General features: G+C 37.4%; 1 protein-coding gene across 1 annotated transcript in view; it reads right to left on the bottom strand.

The window, feature by feature from the left end:
- DNAH11 (dynein axonemal heavy chain 11) overlaps positions 1-16,618 on the bottom strand; it is a 134,346-nt gene that overhangs the window by 24,141 nt on the left and 93,587 nt on the right. Inside the window, 5 exon segments of the mRNA XM_055707658.1 lie at positions 1,161-1,365; positions 8,750-8,851; positions 10,085-10,350; positions 12,871-12,956; positions 12,959-13,052. Coding sequence (XP_055563633.1) covers positions 1,161-1,365; positions 8,750-8,851; positions 10,085-10,350; positions 12,871-12,956; positions 12,959-13,052 — 753 coding nt within the window.

Genomic DNA, 16,618 nt, shown 5'->3' on the forward strand with positions numbered 1-16,618 from the left:
AGAAAGTTTATCTTCTGTCCCAGTACACTAGAATTAAGGTTCTGGGACACCCAAAGCGAGGTCAAGGTGACCAGGGACCAGAACTTTCTCTCTCTCCCAGCCTCCTTTCTCCTCAGACTACACAAAAGGACTTGGGATCTTGCCAGAGATGGCAAGTGGTAATCTACATGGCAGCTGAGAAAAGCAACAATAACACAAGGCTGGAGACCCCCACGTTGGCAGTAAGCAGTGTGGGAAAGCATGGTCATCATCTGCTCTGCCGGACTGACCTTCTGACGGTGAAAGAGCTTGACTAGCCTTACGGGGGGCTCTCCACCAGAATCTGACCCTCGGACCAGAACACCCGAGGTGATACAGACGTAAGCATACGGCCCCACATGGAACAATGTGCAGATGCAGAGGAAAATGGCCAGCTGTTCTCAGATCATGTTCCCAAGTTCTTCAAGGGGTAATTAAACTCTCTGACCCAGTTTGCCCTTGCACGAAGCAGCACTACCTCAAAGAGTTGTAGCAGATCTTTGCAGACGAAGTTAGTAAATTACATGAGATAACTGAAAAGACACACTGGAGAAATAGGAAGTATTCTTATTATTCATTTCACACCCCTAAGTATTTTTTCATTTTTTAGCTCATAGATCACAGTCTACTCAAAGTCTTTTCTATAACACCTATAAAAGCATTTCCCTTATATGCTACTATACATTGGTACGACCGCAGCAGCCACGGAACTGCAACTTTGCAGGAATAAATTATGATTAATTACCCAAATGCTCCAGGTCCTAACAGCGCCATCGTATCCTCTTATGGACTGGCACGAAATTTTATTCACACTTATTGGCTCAAGATCACCGAAGCACAAAGCACTGCAGAGGGCTTTAGTCCTGCACTGTAAATTAAATGTAATGCACAGAGCAAACTAAGCAGTACGGAGAAGCGTGGGAATGAGATCACAATAAATTTAACTTCTAGCAGAGCTTTAGGTCAAGTCCAGCCCTCTGGGAGCACAGATTTGAGCAAATCAGAAGTACTTTCTAGACTTTGCAGAATCTTTCTATTTTATGGGTTACTAACAAACATTGTATGGCCGATTCAAACAGATATATTAATGCTAGCCTTAAATCTCAGAAGGGGCAACGTACAGATCTAATGATAGTCTTTACCTTACGTTTTTCTACATTTGGCCTTTCAGCACTAATAACCTCAGCCAACAGCTGGTCCTCCAGCTCATCCCTGGTGACAGGGAAATTAATGAGGGTGGTCTGAGTCTGCAGTTCTGGCTTGAAGTGAGGGTTAGCCAGTTTAGTGTGAAGGATGACATGGAAATTCTTGTTGAATTCACATTCTTTGTCTTCAATCTTAATATATACGGGAAGGAATAAAATGCACAAGAATAGAGATCTCACTGAATTAAAAAAACATAAATACCTTAGATTGCAGAAGATGGGTACTGCATGATCTTGGCAGCATACAAAATGGATACAAACCAAAGTCTAGGTGCCTGCAGCTTAAGAAATAAAATGAGGATGATTGAACACACCAAAATTATATAAAGAATACACAGACCATTTCTTAATTGGCATAGTTTAATTTGCACATAGAGCAGACACCGGTAGGTTATTCACTGCTGTATTGAACGGGTAAATGTCTATCTTCGATACTTACCACAAACTTAGGAAAGTTTTAAAATAACCCTTAATGAGATAACTGTTAGTTCTTACAATAATTTCCTTAAATATAGCTCGCTTTTCCATCTTTTGAAAATAGCTTAGCAGTAAATCCTAAAAAATAAGCAGATGCGTATATTTATAACAAACTAATAGTGACCAAAGGAAAGAGAACGGCTGGTGAGTGAAATAATAAAAATATTTTTTTAAGGCAACCTACTGAATGTTCTGTTCCAAATAAATTGTTTACTGGGTGAAATAATATTTCACACTAGGTTTAAGTATAGGTATAAGATCCCTTACTTAAGAGGTGTCATTTCCTGACCCCTTGTCTTCAACAATTGGTGCCAGCCTGTCCCATACAACAACACTACTAAAGCTAAAGTACATTCTGGAGTCCAGCAGTGAGGCAACATTAAGTTCACCTTCTTACTTCTATGGCACAGCACCAAAAAAAATTGAAAGACTGCTTATAGACTACAGTGTGTGCTGTGCATCTGGTCTGGTGTGAGCAGGTGCCACAACTTTGTGGCACAGTGAGCAGTATGACAATCTTCAGCTATCACCTGCTACACACAAGCACAAGTACGGTATTTTCTGTACAGCAATGGCTTTGAATGTTCTCTGCCAAGAAAGGAGATCCAAACATTAGCAACAAAATTCTGTTTAAAAAAGGTCAGTAGAACATTTATAGAATAGAACATAGGCAGACACAAACCCTTTTCGCAAAATTCAAATTGACATTTGTTGAGTCAAATCAATTTCAAAGTGATTGCAACAATACAGGTACGAAACACTTAAGATGCAATTCATGAAAGTCACATCAGAACATGAATAAAACAAGTATTTTCTGTACAAATTTTAACATTGCTTTCTTTCTAGGATATAGGGCTTTCCAGAGTCAGGATCAACATATTATTGTTGTTGTAAGTCTCTCTACAGTGTAAGTATTAGTATTTTGCTATCTTGGGAATCAGATACAGGAGATCAGGACACCTAGATTTCCTTCTTCGTTTTGCTGTCAGGATATTATGCTTTGTGTGATTATATCATGCTTTTTTGTATTTATCCTGTACCTTTGAAAGCAATGCATTGTCCCCTCCCTGGAGGAAACTGCAAGTAACTGAGCTTGCAATCAGAGCAAGGTTTATGGTTTACAGTTGGACTTGATGATCTTAAGGGTCTTTTCCAATCTAAATAATTCTATGACTATATATTTCAGCTCTTGACATCTTTTCCTGCTTCTGACATCTCCTTAGCCAGAGGACACAGGCTAAATGAAATGGTGTGTTGAAAGCACTTCTGCATTTCACCAAGGAACAGGAAGAAAAGACAGTCACTTATATACTACAAGTGAATTCCTAAAAATAACCTAGTATGTCTAGTGCTAGGAAACCCATGACTCTATAAAACTCAACATCAGACATGTATGCTGTATACTACTGTCGTGCAAACTACCGGAGATGAGTTTTCCTGGGTTATGCTTGTATAATAGTGAAATTATTTAGCCATACAGTCATGTCCTTCAGATAATATAACCTTTCTCAGGTGAACACGAATTCACCTTCCAGTTCTGCAACATGGATTTCAATTCTGATACTTTGGTGTCTCTACAACCTTAAAAACTGGCCACAGCTGGAGGGAACAAAAAAAAGTAGAGCGTGACACAGAGCAATTTTGCTTTCCTTTCAATACACACACGGAGACAAGAGACAAGCAGATACCTGACAAAAGATGACTTTTTCAGTTTGCTTTGTCAGTTGGAAAAACCTTTGCTAAGGGAGACACTGTATTTCAGAAGGTCTATGTGGTGATACAAGCTTCAGAGTTCTGGATTCAAGCACTTACTTTATGGATTCTCAATTCACAGGAGCAATAAATTACCAATTTCTGTGATTATCATCTATGAAAGGCAAAAACTACATAATGACTCAGTGGGTTTTATTACTGCAGCTGTTCTAGGTTTTCTGTTAATTACAGATCCGGGAAAAATAAATGTTTTGTTATTGCTCTCATACGGTTCAAGGAGTATAAGCAGCAACGATAAACACAGAGATAGGGAAACCCAGTAGAATTGCTTCATTTTTTCAATGAAATGTAGCTGTTTAGAGGTTAATTCTGGATTTTGAAGAAATGTAGCAGATATAGGCATTATTTATGGAGTCCATGATAGAAGGTATATACAAAAAAATGGTCACAAAGAAATTACTGAAGTTCTAATTTTGGTAATTTTCCATTCATAATCTCCAATTCCACCAGCAGAAGTAGATAGAACAGACTGACTTAATGCACCATTCTACCCAGTAACAGAGCATCCTTCATGTGAGCTTCAGCTCCCTGTTATTTAAGAACATGCAAAGTAAATTAAAGAGAGATTGTCCTCTACTAGTTTTTTTCTGTCAAAACTCTTGTAGATCTTGAAATAAAGCAGATTACGGGATTTAAAAGGGATTTGCAACGCATTTTAAAAATCCTGTATACATTTTGAGGAATTACTGATTTTATCAGTAGCAAATACAAAACCAAATAAATTTCAGAAGTTAACATGAGCACTAAACTCTCTGCTATGAGAAGTACAGGAATACTGCAACATCTGGTCTGATTGTCAAATTTTGAGTTACCAGCATCAAGACTTGCTTTTCCCTTGCGTATGTGCTGCCTCAGGAAACAATGCCTAGGTCCTTCAAAGACCTGATCTCATAAAGACAAAAAAATATCTTGAGTATAGGAACATGAGTTCATGTCATGAAATGGCTCAATAATTTATGCAAAACCTTTTCTTAGCAGATACTTTTATGCAACTCAAAATTAAAAAGAGTACCTTTCAGGACAGGTGTTCTCCAAAACACGCCATGACTCTAAACAGCAGAAAGCAAACCGTTCTTATAGCTAATGTTTTGGATCAGCTCAGCAAGAATGAAAAGAAGTGATAAATTCTTGGACAAGAAAGGAAAGGGAAACAATATTTTTCAGTGTGAAGGAAGAGGGATAAACACATTTTCCGACAGAGCCTTCTTTCAGTTCCTGCTGCTTTAAATTAAAAGCTTCTGGAACCGACTTGCAAACTCCAACAAGTAATGTAGAGAATGAAGTTGAATAAATCAGGTGAAAACAAGTGCAGAATGGAGCTGTTACTAGGCAATCTCAGTAGGCAAACTGTGCAAGTTGGTCAAACTAGTTCAGTGGGAAAAGCACTGCCTTAAGTTGCACAGCTGGTGAGATGTTCAAGGCAAGGAATGCTTCTCCCTGTGAAGAAACCAAGTGAATTGTCTTGCTGTTTCATGAATAATAGTCATGCCTCATAAGAATGGAAACTCGTTCATACAAGCTACATTTGCACATAAATCAAATTTCAAGACATCTTAAAAAATCTTGTAATAACCTAATACTGCAACTGAAGAGACATGACTACCACTTTGTGAACATGCAAAGGATTTGAGCAGGTGTAATAGCTCACATAAATGCAAATAGGGGCCTTATGAACAAGGAATTTATTCCTCTATCTTCTCTGCTATGAGTGAAAAAGACATTGATCTATTACAGTTTATGCTCATATCCAGTGATGTCTGAAACAGTGGTGCTGGGGAGACAGCACAGGAAACACACAGATAAAACGTAAATACTAAAGCCTATCCATACCAAACCTACTCAATGGCCTCCTGCCTCTTAAAGAAAGCAAGGGCCAAAACCCAACACCATATAGATTCGGCAGCTGTTTACTTTCATGCCTTGATTTACATGCTCCAGAAAATTTAAGTACGTGCATTTTGAATCATTTTTGCATACATTGCTGATAAGCTGCACCCAAATTTTACTTACTTCTTTTGTGTGCCTTTCATGTTTACATAAAGCTACGTACTACAACTGGTATTTTTTGGAAGTTGTTTTACTCTCTTTCGTCTTTTCTCCTTTCTCTTAAAGCAAATATTCTAAAATTAATTCAATACAAATCTTTTAAACCCATTTGGAACATGAGTTCACAGTCTAAATTGTATTAAGACCCATTGAGCAGGTTTGCAGCTCCAAAATTGAAATTAAAAAAATATCCAAACTTGAACATCTAGAAATTATTAGGCTTCCAAATATATACTAAGGCACTTTAGCAAGAAGTCTAATTTTCAGAGATAACACCTGTAATTCATCCTATAATCACCCACATTTTGAGGAAAATATAAATTCATACATATATTTGAAGTCCTCTTAAGCTGAGAATTTCTTTTGCAGGCTTCATTCAGAAACAATGCCAGAGAAGCTGGTGTTACAGAACACTCAACACAAGAACAATCTTGGTAAACAAGGAAGGGGAGAGATACTTTTATGAAGCTGCTTCACAGATCAGCAAGTTCTCTAACACGCAGGCTAGTGAATTTGCTTTGGAAGGAGTACAAGTTGATAAATCTCCCTTGCTATGCTTTCTGTCGATTGATATGATAAGATATATTTTACTTAAAATTAGGATTGTCTGAAGCTCAGTGGATTTAATTATTTGTAATTATCCAGTTGTTGTCAGTATGTGGCCATTTTATGACAGTGGTATCTACTGTGTGGGTCAGGTTCAACTGTATATCTTTTCAAACACAGAATTAATGTACTATTGATGAAACCATTACTAGAACCAAATTAAAGTCTGGCCTGATGTATTGGTCCGCAGGGTGCTGTCAGACATGAAAGGAGTAATTAGTATTCATTACTTCATACTCTGCAACATTCCAATTATTAATGAACTTCAACTGCTGGACTGCACATTATCTATCACAAATACCTTTCTAGTCTTTCTTTATTAGGGAAAAAAAATTCAAGTGCCTGACACAACTACTAAAATAAACAAATAACAGAAATTGAGCCAGAATGAGGAAAACTCCGATTATTTAGTAATAAGGGGGTATATATATTATATGTGCTCCACAAAGCAGACCTGCCACATCTTCAATGAGCCACAAAATGCTAGGTCATGTAACACTGCTCAAAACATTCACCAGAAGAACCTACATTTGCGTATCTCTATATATCTGTGTTTGTGTCTGCGTGTACAGCTCTGTTGTGCTACATGAAAACCTTTGCTAAGTAAACACAAAACTGTATTGCTGTGACCCTTGTCCTTTCCAACCCAACTTCCTTCTGTTGTTTTACATCCCTCTGTCTCATGCCTTAAAGACTTGATAGCCCATGCAATTTCTGATCTCTCTTGCAGACCAGTATAATTCTAATTTTCAGTAGTTTCTTACTACAGGTTCTAAAAAGCAAGCTACATGGTCTTACTCTGAAATACTTCAAGCACCGCTACAGATACACGTAACAAAGAGGAATCTTTTCAAGATCTCATGATACAGGGCAAGAATGCATCTTCTAGGAGCTTTGTGTATGCAAGGAGATTTGAGCTGTTGTGTATTGCTTCGATTTACTGTGCAGGCACCAATGCCTGAAATATCGAAGGAGAGAAAGCTTGGGTCCAAAACTAGATACCATTTGTCCGAATCTAGATACTATTTGTCCAAAATAGATACCACATCTGTTCAAAACTAGATACCATTTTTATTTAACCTTTCTTTCATACTTTCTCTTTTAACAATCTGAAACTGTGCAAGCACTCTAAACACTCTTTGAGTAACACTGAGACCCATCCAGAAATGCTTCAGGGATATATCTGACTTTTTGTCAGAATAAACATAATATTCTTCCACATGAAACATCTAGGTTGTTGATCTGTTGTTTGAAAACTTAACTGGAAGACAGGAACAATTCCAGGCTTAAAAATTAATCCACATTTGAGCAGAGACAATAACATGGCATATCAGTTCATCAGATGAAACATTTAATGAGGTTTACTGAGTTTAGTCTCATGCAGCTACAAATCAACATTATTCCTTAGGCTGACGGCTGCACTGGAGACTCAACAATCACATTGGAAGTTTTTATGAAAAGCGATGGAAGACATTACAGACTGAAATTCTCTTGCACCAAGAACAATCTCCTTTACTTTTGCTACTATCATGCTGAAAATGTGTAGCTAAAGGTATCTTAATTAGATCTTGGGAAATATTCTTTATTGTATTTTCAAAAATTGACGACAATTTTTCAAAATCTAGGGAAAAAGGGGGCATGGTAATGAAAGATGAGATTCACAGACATCCCCCCCCAAAAAGGTCAGAACATAAGGCTACCCTCCCTTGCCCCATCTACCACTCCTGTCGCTGCAGTGTCAGAAGAGGGAAAACACATTAACTGGTGTTACCCAATTTGAATTTGACTCTCCCACTGAAACGCCCACCAGCTGCTGACCTCTGGGGTGGCGCTCCCCTGGCTGTCAGAGCTGTAGCCCTTTCATCAGGAGGGAGAGGTCAGAACAGTCCCAATACTTGGGTATTTGCAGCACTTACATGAGAAATGGGGCATGTGGGTTTTGGTGCTAGAAGACTAGGTTTCTGGGTGAAAATGAAGAGACAGTAACACCATTGCTCCATCTACCTCAATGGATTTGTGAACACTATCAGCTGGACTGGTTTGATGCATGGGACATCGGCCACGATACCGAGGCAGAGTCTCCATTTCTGGCTTGCTTATTTGTGCCCTGTCTTCTACCATATCAGTTTTTCCTCATTAGCCTTTTGTTTTCCTTTTCTCTTTTTAAACCAGTTCATTGATTTTTTTCATGGGGAAACTCTGTATTGGTAAATCCAAACCTAGCTTGTCATTTCCAATGCTTCTTTCCCTTTTTCTATAGATGTCTAACATGGAAACAAAATATTTTATTTTCTTTTGAGCCAAATTATAATATATGCTCCTTCTTGTTTTGTTCCTTTTTTGAAGCTAAAAAAGTAAAGACTTTCACTTTGGGTTGAGAAACTCACATGCATGCCTACACTGTATATCAAGTCAAATTTGCAAATCGAGAATATAGTTTTATCATCTAATCAGATGCATATACTAACATTTTAATATCCACTCATCACCAGATTTTAGCCATTACATTTTAAAAAGAAATAAATATCTTCATGAAAGGTTATGAATAGTAAGCAAAATATGGCAATCAAAGCAATATAGATCCAGTTGTCATGGAAAAATTCTGCTTACTCAAGAACACTTACTTTTCCTTTTTAACTGTATGTCTTCCAAGCAGGAGAACGAGTACCGGATCAATAGATTCACCGATGTTTTCAATTAGTAGAGTCTCTCCACAGGCCAAAGCTCTTTCAGTGGTCTTCACAAAAGTTAACATGAAAAATAAAAATAAAAAAAACTCTCAAATATTGGATAAGTGTTGGTAACAGAAATATTTCTTTTATATAACAGATTTTGAGAAGTTTTTCTAAGCATGGTTCAACCATGCAAAACTGTTCACAAAGAATTTCCCAGTGGTTAAATAGCTTGACAGTTTTGTGTTCAACATCTTTCTACCTATGCTCTGGCTAGTCCTCATATTAAACAAAAAATACATTGTTTAAGAAAATATGAGGATATAGCACCACATTGAAGACACTGGAATTGACACAGACAATTTGGGGGAGCACCTATCTTTTCCAGGTTTTTTTATTTTTTTAATGTTATGGTTTTGTGTTACAGCTTTTGGTATATCCTGATCTAAACGATAAACGCTTTCTTAAAGGGTTTAGAACCTGAATGACTTGGGAGAACTCTGTCTCAACAGACACTGAAAAGAAATTTGATAATAGTGGAAGGATTAGTAAGCAGACAACATCGTTTCACACAGAAGGGTGCTACAGGGTATGAACAAAAAAAAAATAATCACGATTATTTGTGAGTATTGGAAAAAGAATTAAAAAAAAAATCAGGGCAGGTGAAGGAAAAGATCTCATTCAGAGGAGCAGACAGGTTAAATGATTAACACTTATTTTAAAAATGAGGTATTACTGTGACCGTTTACTGTTCTGTGTTATAGCTGGAATTCAGTAAAATCAAGTCAGATAGCCCTTTGAAACCGTAATATCTTACCTAGTTGTCTCCCTAAATCAAAGAAAATGAGGTGAGATACAAAGAGATCAATTACAAGTGCTATGAACTTACATATAATTCAGTAACAGCAATGAGAATTAAAGGTATGTTTACCAGGAAAGGACCTGATTTTGCCTTGAGTGCCGTACGCTGGATTGAATCCTTCCCTCTGCAAGGTGCATGTGCTGTGTCCTGCTGACTAAACTGCACAGTATACTAAAGTCACATTGTCAGGCTTTGCACCTCAAGTGATTTGCCCCTCACAAGAAGTGCACCTCAACTTCCACTTTATTTCCTCCTCAGCACTTGAAAACAGCATAAAAAAGGTCCCCTTTAAAGCACCATTTTAAATAGAAAATGATGCTATGGTAAATAAGCAGCAGCGTTGTAATATTTCAAGTCTTCAAGTAAGTGCAGTCCGGTAAAAAACAATCCCTTACAAAAATTAGGGGAACTTGAGGGCAGTAAACGTGAAAGCCAATTCTTCAGCATGCACAAACCCTTTCTGTCCTAGACGTACGACTTTAATGTCAGGTCCATATTTATTCTTTATCCATTTAATTCCCTGTTCCTGGGGTTCTATCATCAGAGGCCAGCACTCACAGTTTGTTAGAATAGTGGCATTTTCTGTTGACACCCTATCACCGGGCAGTCCCTCGTTACCCCATGCTGCAATCATAGCATCATCCGTCAACGTGGCAAGCGGGTCCAGGCCCCCCATCACAGGAATAGGAACCTTTGAATCAGAGTGGAATATAATCATCCAGCAAGGTTATTAAGTAGCAAGACATGACGCAGTGCAACGCGCAAGGTAAGTGAGCTGGTAGAAATTAAGGCTTTCTAGGCAGAAAAGTAAGGAGGATCCCTGTGGAGTTTCAGATGCAAAAGAATGTACTAGGAAATATGATGAGAAGCAGTTTATCATATTTATAACAGATTTAAAAGAAAAAGTGTTTTCATTTAAGATGTTTACTTCATAAAAATATTTATTATTCAATAAAGTTAAAACCCCCGCCATGTATTACAAATTTCAGTGTATACGGACTCTGATATTGCAAATTCAATGCTCATGCATGCTCTTGAGCAGGTATTTCTGGAACACAAATCAGTATTTATCCACACAAAAAATATAAAACCAGGATTCCCGTGGTATCTTCTTAATAAAGTTGTGCGTTAACAAGCTCAAGAGCCAGAGAAGGGAACCAGCGCCAGGGGCAGAGGCAGCTTTGGAGCCCCCCACGTGGCCCCAGCGGTGGCAATGCCCTTTGTGAGCGCTCGTTTGCTAAGAACGAAGCTGCAACCTCCGCGTACACTAGAGCAGCCATCAGACAGCCCCGTTTGCTGGGTACCAACTTGTCAGAGGCATTTACAAGGAGATGAAAGCAAAAAGAAACGGAACATCTGAAGTCTGTGCTTAGCAGATGGGTATGGCCAGGATGGGAAATGCCTAATGCAACACAACAGAGTAAGAGTGAATAACTAGGTTATTTTTGGGGAAAAAAAACAACCAACAGTGGCTAGTGAAAGCATAAAAAATCTATACTGGATGCCTGGAATTATTTTTTTCCTTACTAAAGCAAAGGGCAAACCCCCACCAATTCATTCAAGATGTTTTCCCAGGCTTCCTTATTTGTGATTTCTGGCTTGAATTCTAAGCCCATAAATTAAAGGAAAGCATGGCATCGTCAGTATTTACCCTGAACCATCTTCTACCTCATTCAGAAGTATTTTAAAAACTCTTCCAACAAAATTTTCCCCTTCCCTAGATACGTACAGTGCTTCATGCTGGCTCGTAGACTGGAGATTCTTTTAAAAGTGCACACTGAAATAAAAAAGCATGTAAATCTGGTGGTTATTTATAAAGAAAAGCATTACATATATTTACACTGAGCCAAATTTGCACAATTATTACTATTTATAAGAATGGCCCCATACCTTTAGTGCAGTTTCTGTGGCACAATATCACAGTTACCATATTCATACAAAATATATACCACTTTAAAATTCTCTAACCCCCTGAATCTAATCACAGAGCCTAAAATAAATCTAACTTTTTAAGAACTTGCTGAAAATACAAGCACAAAAGGATCAACAGGCACACGCTCCCCACTGCAAGCATGCAATGTATCTATCTTCTGTGTGTAACACGTTTAAATAGACCACAAGACTGAGAATACGATTTATTTTATCTCTGGACTGTAAGGCAAGCAATATAACCATTTCCATAAGTTGAAATACTTCCTCATGGAAAACACTAGCACTGGGGTATTATCAGGTTTTCTAATAAAAGTTTTCACACAATGCAAGAAAAATATTTTGATATACAGATACAGCTATTGTCCTCATATCTGTACAGAGCTGATACTTTACGGCACAGAACTACTTGTTCTTCTATAGAGGACTATTAATAAACCATCTCTTTTTAACATCACTCACCAAATGCATTTCTCTCCTCTTTTCTGTTCTTCCCCAGCTGCAGCAAAAACGTCAAAAACCGAAACGAGGTATTTCATCTCATTGCTGTCCAGTGAAAGCATCTTAAAAAGTAAAAAGTTACAGTATGGATTATTTTTATTTATAAAAGTGTTCAACCCACTTCAGAGGATTCTTAAAAGAGCTAGGAATGACATTTATTTCCAGGGTCCCACTATTGAAAACAAACATATTGGGATAATGTTTTTACCTGTCAGCATTAGGCTGCAAGGTAGAAGGAGGTTTTTGAGAAAGAACTTTAACTGCAGACAATTTTTTGGTGGAAAAGGACAGGGAGATGTTCCAGGCAAAACAAAGCTACAGACAAATTAGTGATGGTTAAACTCTCACAGAAAGCAAGTGTCTACAAGAAGATGCCCTGGCAGTTCTGAGTGCTTGGAAAGCTTGGATTTGGCTGTAACTTCTCCAGAGTGTCCTCAGGCAACTCAGCTTGCACACCGTGCCTTAGCTTTGTGATGTAAACTGAAGTAAGAGCTCCACACACCACGTATTTCAGAGAATAAATGACATTAATTGTGATATAATGCTGTGATTTGTGGCACATGAGAAATAGGAAACAATTAGGAGGAAGTGAGGAGCAGTTGCAGCAGTATATATATATATATAATATAGACATATATATATATGTATACAGGAAAACAAATATATATATGTATACAGGAAAAGTGCAACAAGCCACTTTTAAATATAGATCTGTACTTCAAATTTTTGAAAGAAAAACTTTAACAAACCAGACTCTTCCGTGGAGACCCCCATTTTGTACAGTAAATTTTAACTTTTGTGACTTTAGAAAAGGAATCCAGAAATGTTTCATCACTTCCTGGCAATACTGTTTGGCGAAGGGTCCAAAGACACAACTGCTGCTGTTAATCAGACATTACTGCATAAAGTTTTCTTCTGTGCTTTGAAGTTTCCAATGAACTGGCTCCAACACATGTTTTCAGACTGCAAAGCAAAATCAGAAAATATTCTCTCCTGAAAAACTTGGAAGTGACAGAACGTTTAACCTTCCCACTAAAACCCAGAAGCACACAGAAGTACAACAGGAAAGGTACGCTGCCAGCCAGAGACACACTTCCTACGACTGCAAGGCTGGAAACAACCCATACTTTATGGAGGTGATTTGAAGCCTTTGAAACTGAAAAAACAGAACAGAGCTTTTCATGAAGCTTTTTGATTTTTTTCAGTAATTGGTGCTTTTGCCTAGATGGCAGGCACACGGCAATACTGGCAGCATCTGGCATCCTACTGCCAGGTACAGTATGGTACCACTGCTCTGAGCACAGTGCAGTCATTTCCAGCAAGACTGAGAAAAGGCAAGGAAACAAGAAAATTAAAAGAAAAAAAACGAAGAAAGAAGAAAAAACTGGTTTAATCTCAACAGAGATGTGACGTCTACTTTTTTCCTCACACTTTTTTCCAAGAGGTAAGGCAGAAGAGTTGCAGGTTTTTTTCTCGTCTGGTTTGTTTTACCTACTAGCCACAGAAGTTTTACTCAGTTAAGAGCTGTAATGATTTGGAATTTTGACAAGAGGAAAGACAAGGGTGGTCAAATACACAGTCACCCAGAGAGGCTGTGCAGTTTCCACCCTGGGAGATATTCATAATCTGACTAGTCATGGCCCTGGGCAATCTGGTCTAACAAACACCGTTTGAGCAGTGCGGGTGGATTAGATGATCTCAGAAGGTTCCTTCCAGCTTCAATGATTCTATCAAAGTTTAACTCTAGAAATTGTTTTATTCATATTCTCCACCCCCCACCCCCACGAGAGATCCAATTTCGGGAATCCCTTGTGCACTTTGCAGAGTTAATCTTAACCACGCTTACCCTGAGATATCATCAGGAATTGTCTCAGTTATTGATGATTTCATATTAGTAGCTCTATGGAAAGCTGTTGTTTTATTCCAGTTACGTTTTAAAGACAGCCTACCATCTATTTAAAATGTTGAAATGGTGACTAAAGAATTTCAGAGAAATGAGAGTACCTTCTTTAAAGAAAATTAATGTTTAAGACATGGATCAAATCATCATCTCTTTTTCAATCAGAATTTATGACATGGTATAAACCCCAAACTGGCAGTGTTTGGCACATTATACTTTGATTTGTTCCGTGAATACAATTCCCAGCAAAGGAATGAATGTATGCACGAATGTATGCTCTAACAGTTTCAGTGTGGAAAGGAAGGTAAAAATTGATCAACCATTAGAGTCATCTTCAAAGTGATGAAATTCTAGATGTAAAATTGAAATAGACTGTCATAACCTTTCTTCCTTGTTTGTACTGTTTGAAATAAGATAAAATAAAAGTTGTTTCGCAGTTTGTCACTTGCATCAGGAAAACCTCAGGAAATCATTCTCCAGTGAGCAGAGGGACTGAAACAAAGAAAGGGCCAGCATGAAAGAAGGACACTGCTGAACAACTTATAAGAACCATCCTTTACCTGCTGTCCATACAGACATTTATTTTCCAGAGTAATGACAGTAAACAAAACATATTTTTCCAGTCCCTTACAAATTGTAATCAAAATCAATGAAAATCACTGAACAGACAGTATCTTCCAAGCTACAAATAATTTAATGTAAAATGCTCGCATCTTGTGGGTGCTAGCTGCTTAAAAGAGCAGTCTTAGATTTGCTCAGTCCTGAAAACCTTAAAAATGTATAAAATCAATCTCAAATAACAACCCTCATTTTAAAAATAAATTTCTATATGTGTAAAAAAATAACAAAATAACTGTTAAATTTTATTTAGTTTTTTCCATGATTGTTTGTGTAGAAAAACTCCAAAAAATATTTACTGAAATAGTTAAACATCATATCCTGCAAAGACAGACACAGAATTCTGCAGTAAAAGAAGACTCAAACTCTTTTGTTATAAAATAGGAATAAAAAATATCCAGTAAGAAAATGGAATTATCTTTAACCAAAGTACCATGCTTTAAAAAGTTAGCATTTAAATGTTTCACAGTGTAAATGCAGGAACTCAGCGTGCAGAGTCCCCCTAAACCTCAGTTGCATCCATAAGAGATGCCCGGGAAATGACAAGTAAAGGACTATTCCTGTCAAAAGCTCTAACAGCAATATTTGTAATGTAGCAGTTTTCTTTTGAAGTATTTTAGACATTCATTTTTGCCTACAGAAGTCATTGGATTCTTCTTTAAACCATTAACTGAAGGCAACAAGACAATAAATCCATTAATTTACAAGAGGGCTTTTTGATTTATCCATTCTCTCTTGTTGTCACTGCCTGGTAAGTCATAAACAATAAAGAGCACCCACCTCATTCTCCAAAATAGCTTTGAAATTTGAAGATTTACTAAACATAGAATGATTGTCTATTTAAATCTTCTGTAATTTTACCATACCACCCAAGCACCATAAATCACTAGTGACATTGGCTAACAAGGGTTTAAGAGTTGGAACATGCAGTGTAATAAATTTCCAGACAGTTAAAAATCGCTATAATTTTATTCTAATGCATTATAGATTGCCTGTAATGTCATCCTGGCCGGGGTGACCCATTTCTAATTTTGAACAGCTGTTCAGCTCGGGAGTTAGTTAATGATTAAATATAAATTGCCTGATTTATTAGTCTGAATGGTTGAGCTTCCAGGTCAATGCTATATAGACAAAATCATCAGTCTTGATGCTTTTCAGAAGTTAACTGTCTCCTGTTCTAGCAAAAAAGAATTTATTCTCAGAGGAAAAGACTTGACGTTCTCAATTAATCCTTTTAAATATTTTCCTCCTTAACTTACACAATAAGATCACTAATAAAAACCCAAATCTGAGAGAAAAACTTCTTTTAACTTTGTATAAACTATGAACCATCAGATCCAAGACCTGGAGACTACCCATGGGCAAAGGCCGTTGGCTTCCACAGAGCTTCCAAAGGCTTTGGGGGTCCGCAGGGTCAGACCAACAGTGACCGTCTCAGGTGTCTTGGGGCAAACAAAACTTTTCATATGCAGATAGTAACACGGACTTCACTGTTTTTTCTACTGAAGGAAAGATTACTTACATATTTTACATTTCTATACATATTAATTTCAGAATCGGGTATCAAAACCAGTTCTGTTTTAATTGCACAGGGGTTTTCGATTAGTTCTATACTCTTACAATAATTTTCTTCCAAACTGTTTTAAACTTGATTGTCAGCCTTTGCTGAGATTTGCAGAACCAAAAGTATTCAGTCTCTGATTTTCGAAAGCAAAGTCACAGGGACTTTTTGAAATCCAACTTGAAATATTTATTCAGACTGCCTTGGGAACTTACGTAGTAGTGTAAATATTCTTTGTACTTTTTATTTCTTGTTATTTACACTTATTTGTCAAAAAGGAATGGTAAAATTCCAGATGATAAATTGAGACAGCATGATTTCTGTAAAGACCTAGGAGAGACTGCATAGCAACACTGTGGCTTACTTGAATGGTTACTGACTGTTAAATAGGCATGTGTTAGCTTTAATGATGTTTGTCTGCTAATAAAGCTAATAACCACACTGAAATAT

Source organism: Falco cherrug, chromosome 4, assembly GCF_023634085.1.
Source record: "Falco cherrug isolate bFalChe1 chromosome 4, bFalChe1.pri, whole genome shotgun sequence".
Classification (NCBI taxonomy): Eukaryota; Metazoa; Chordata; class Aves; order Falconiformes; family Falconidae; genus Falco; species Falco cherrug.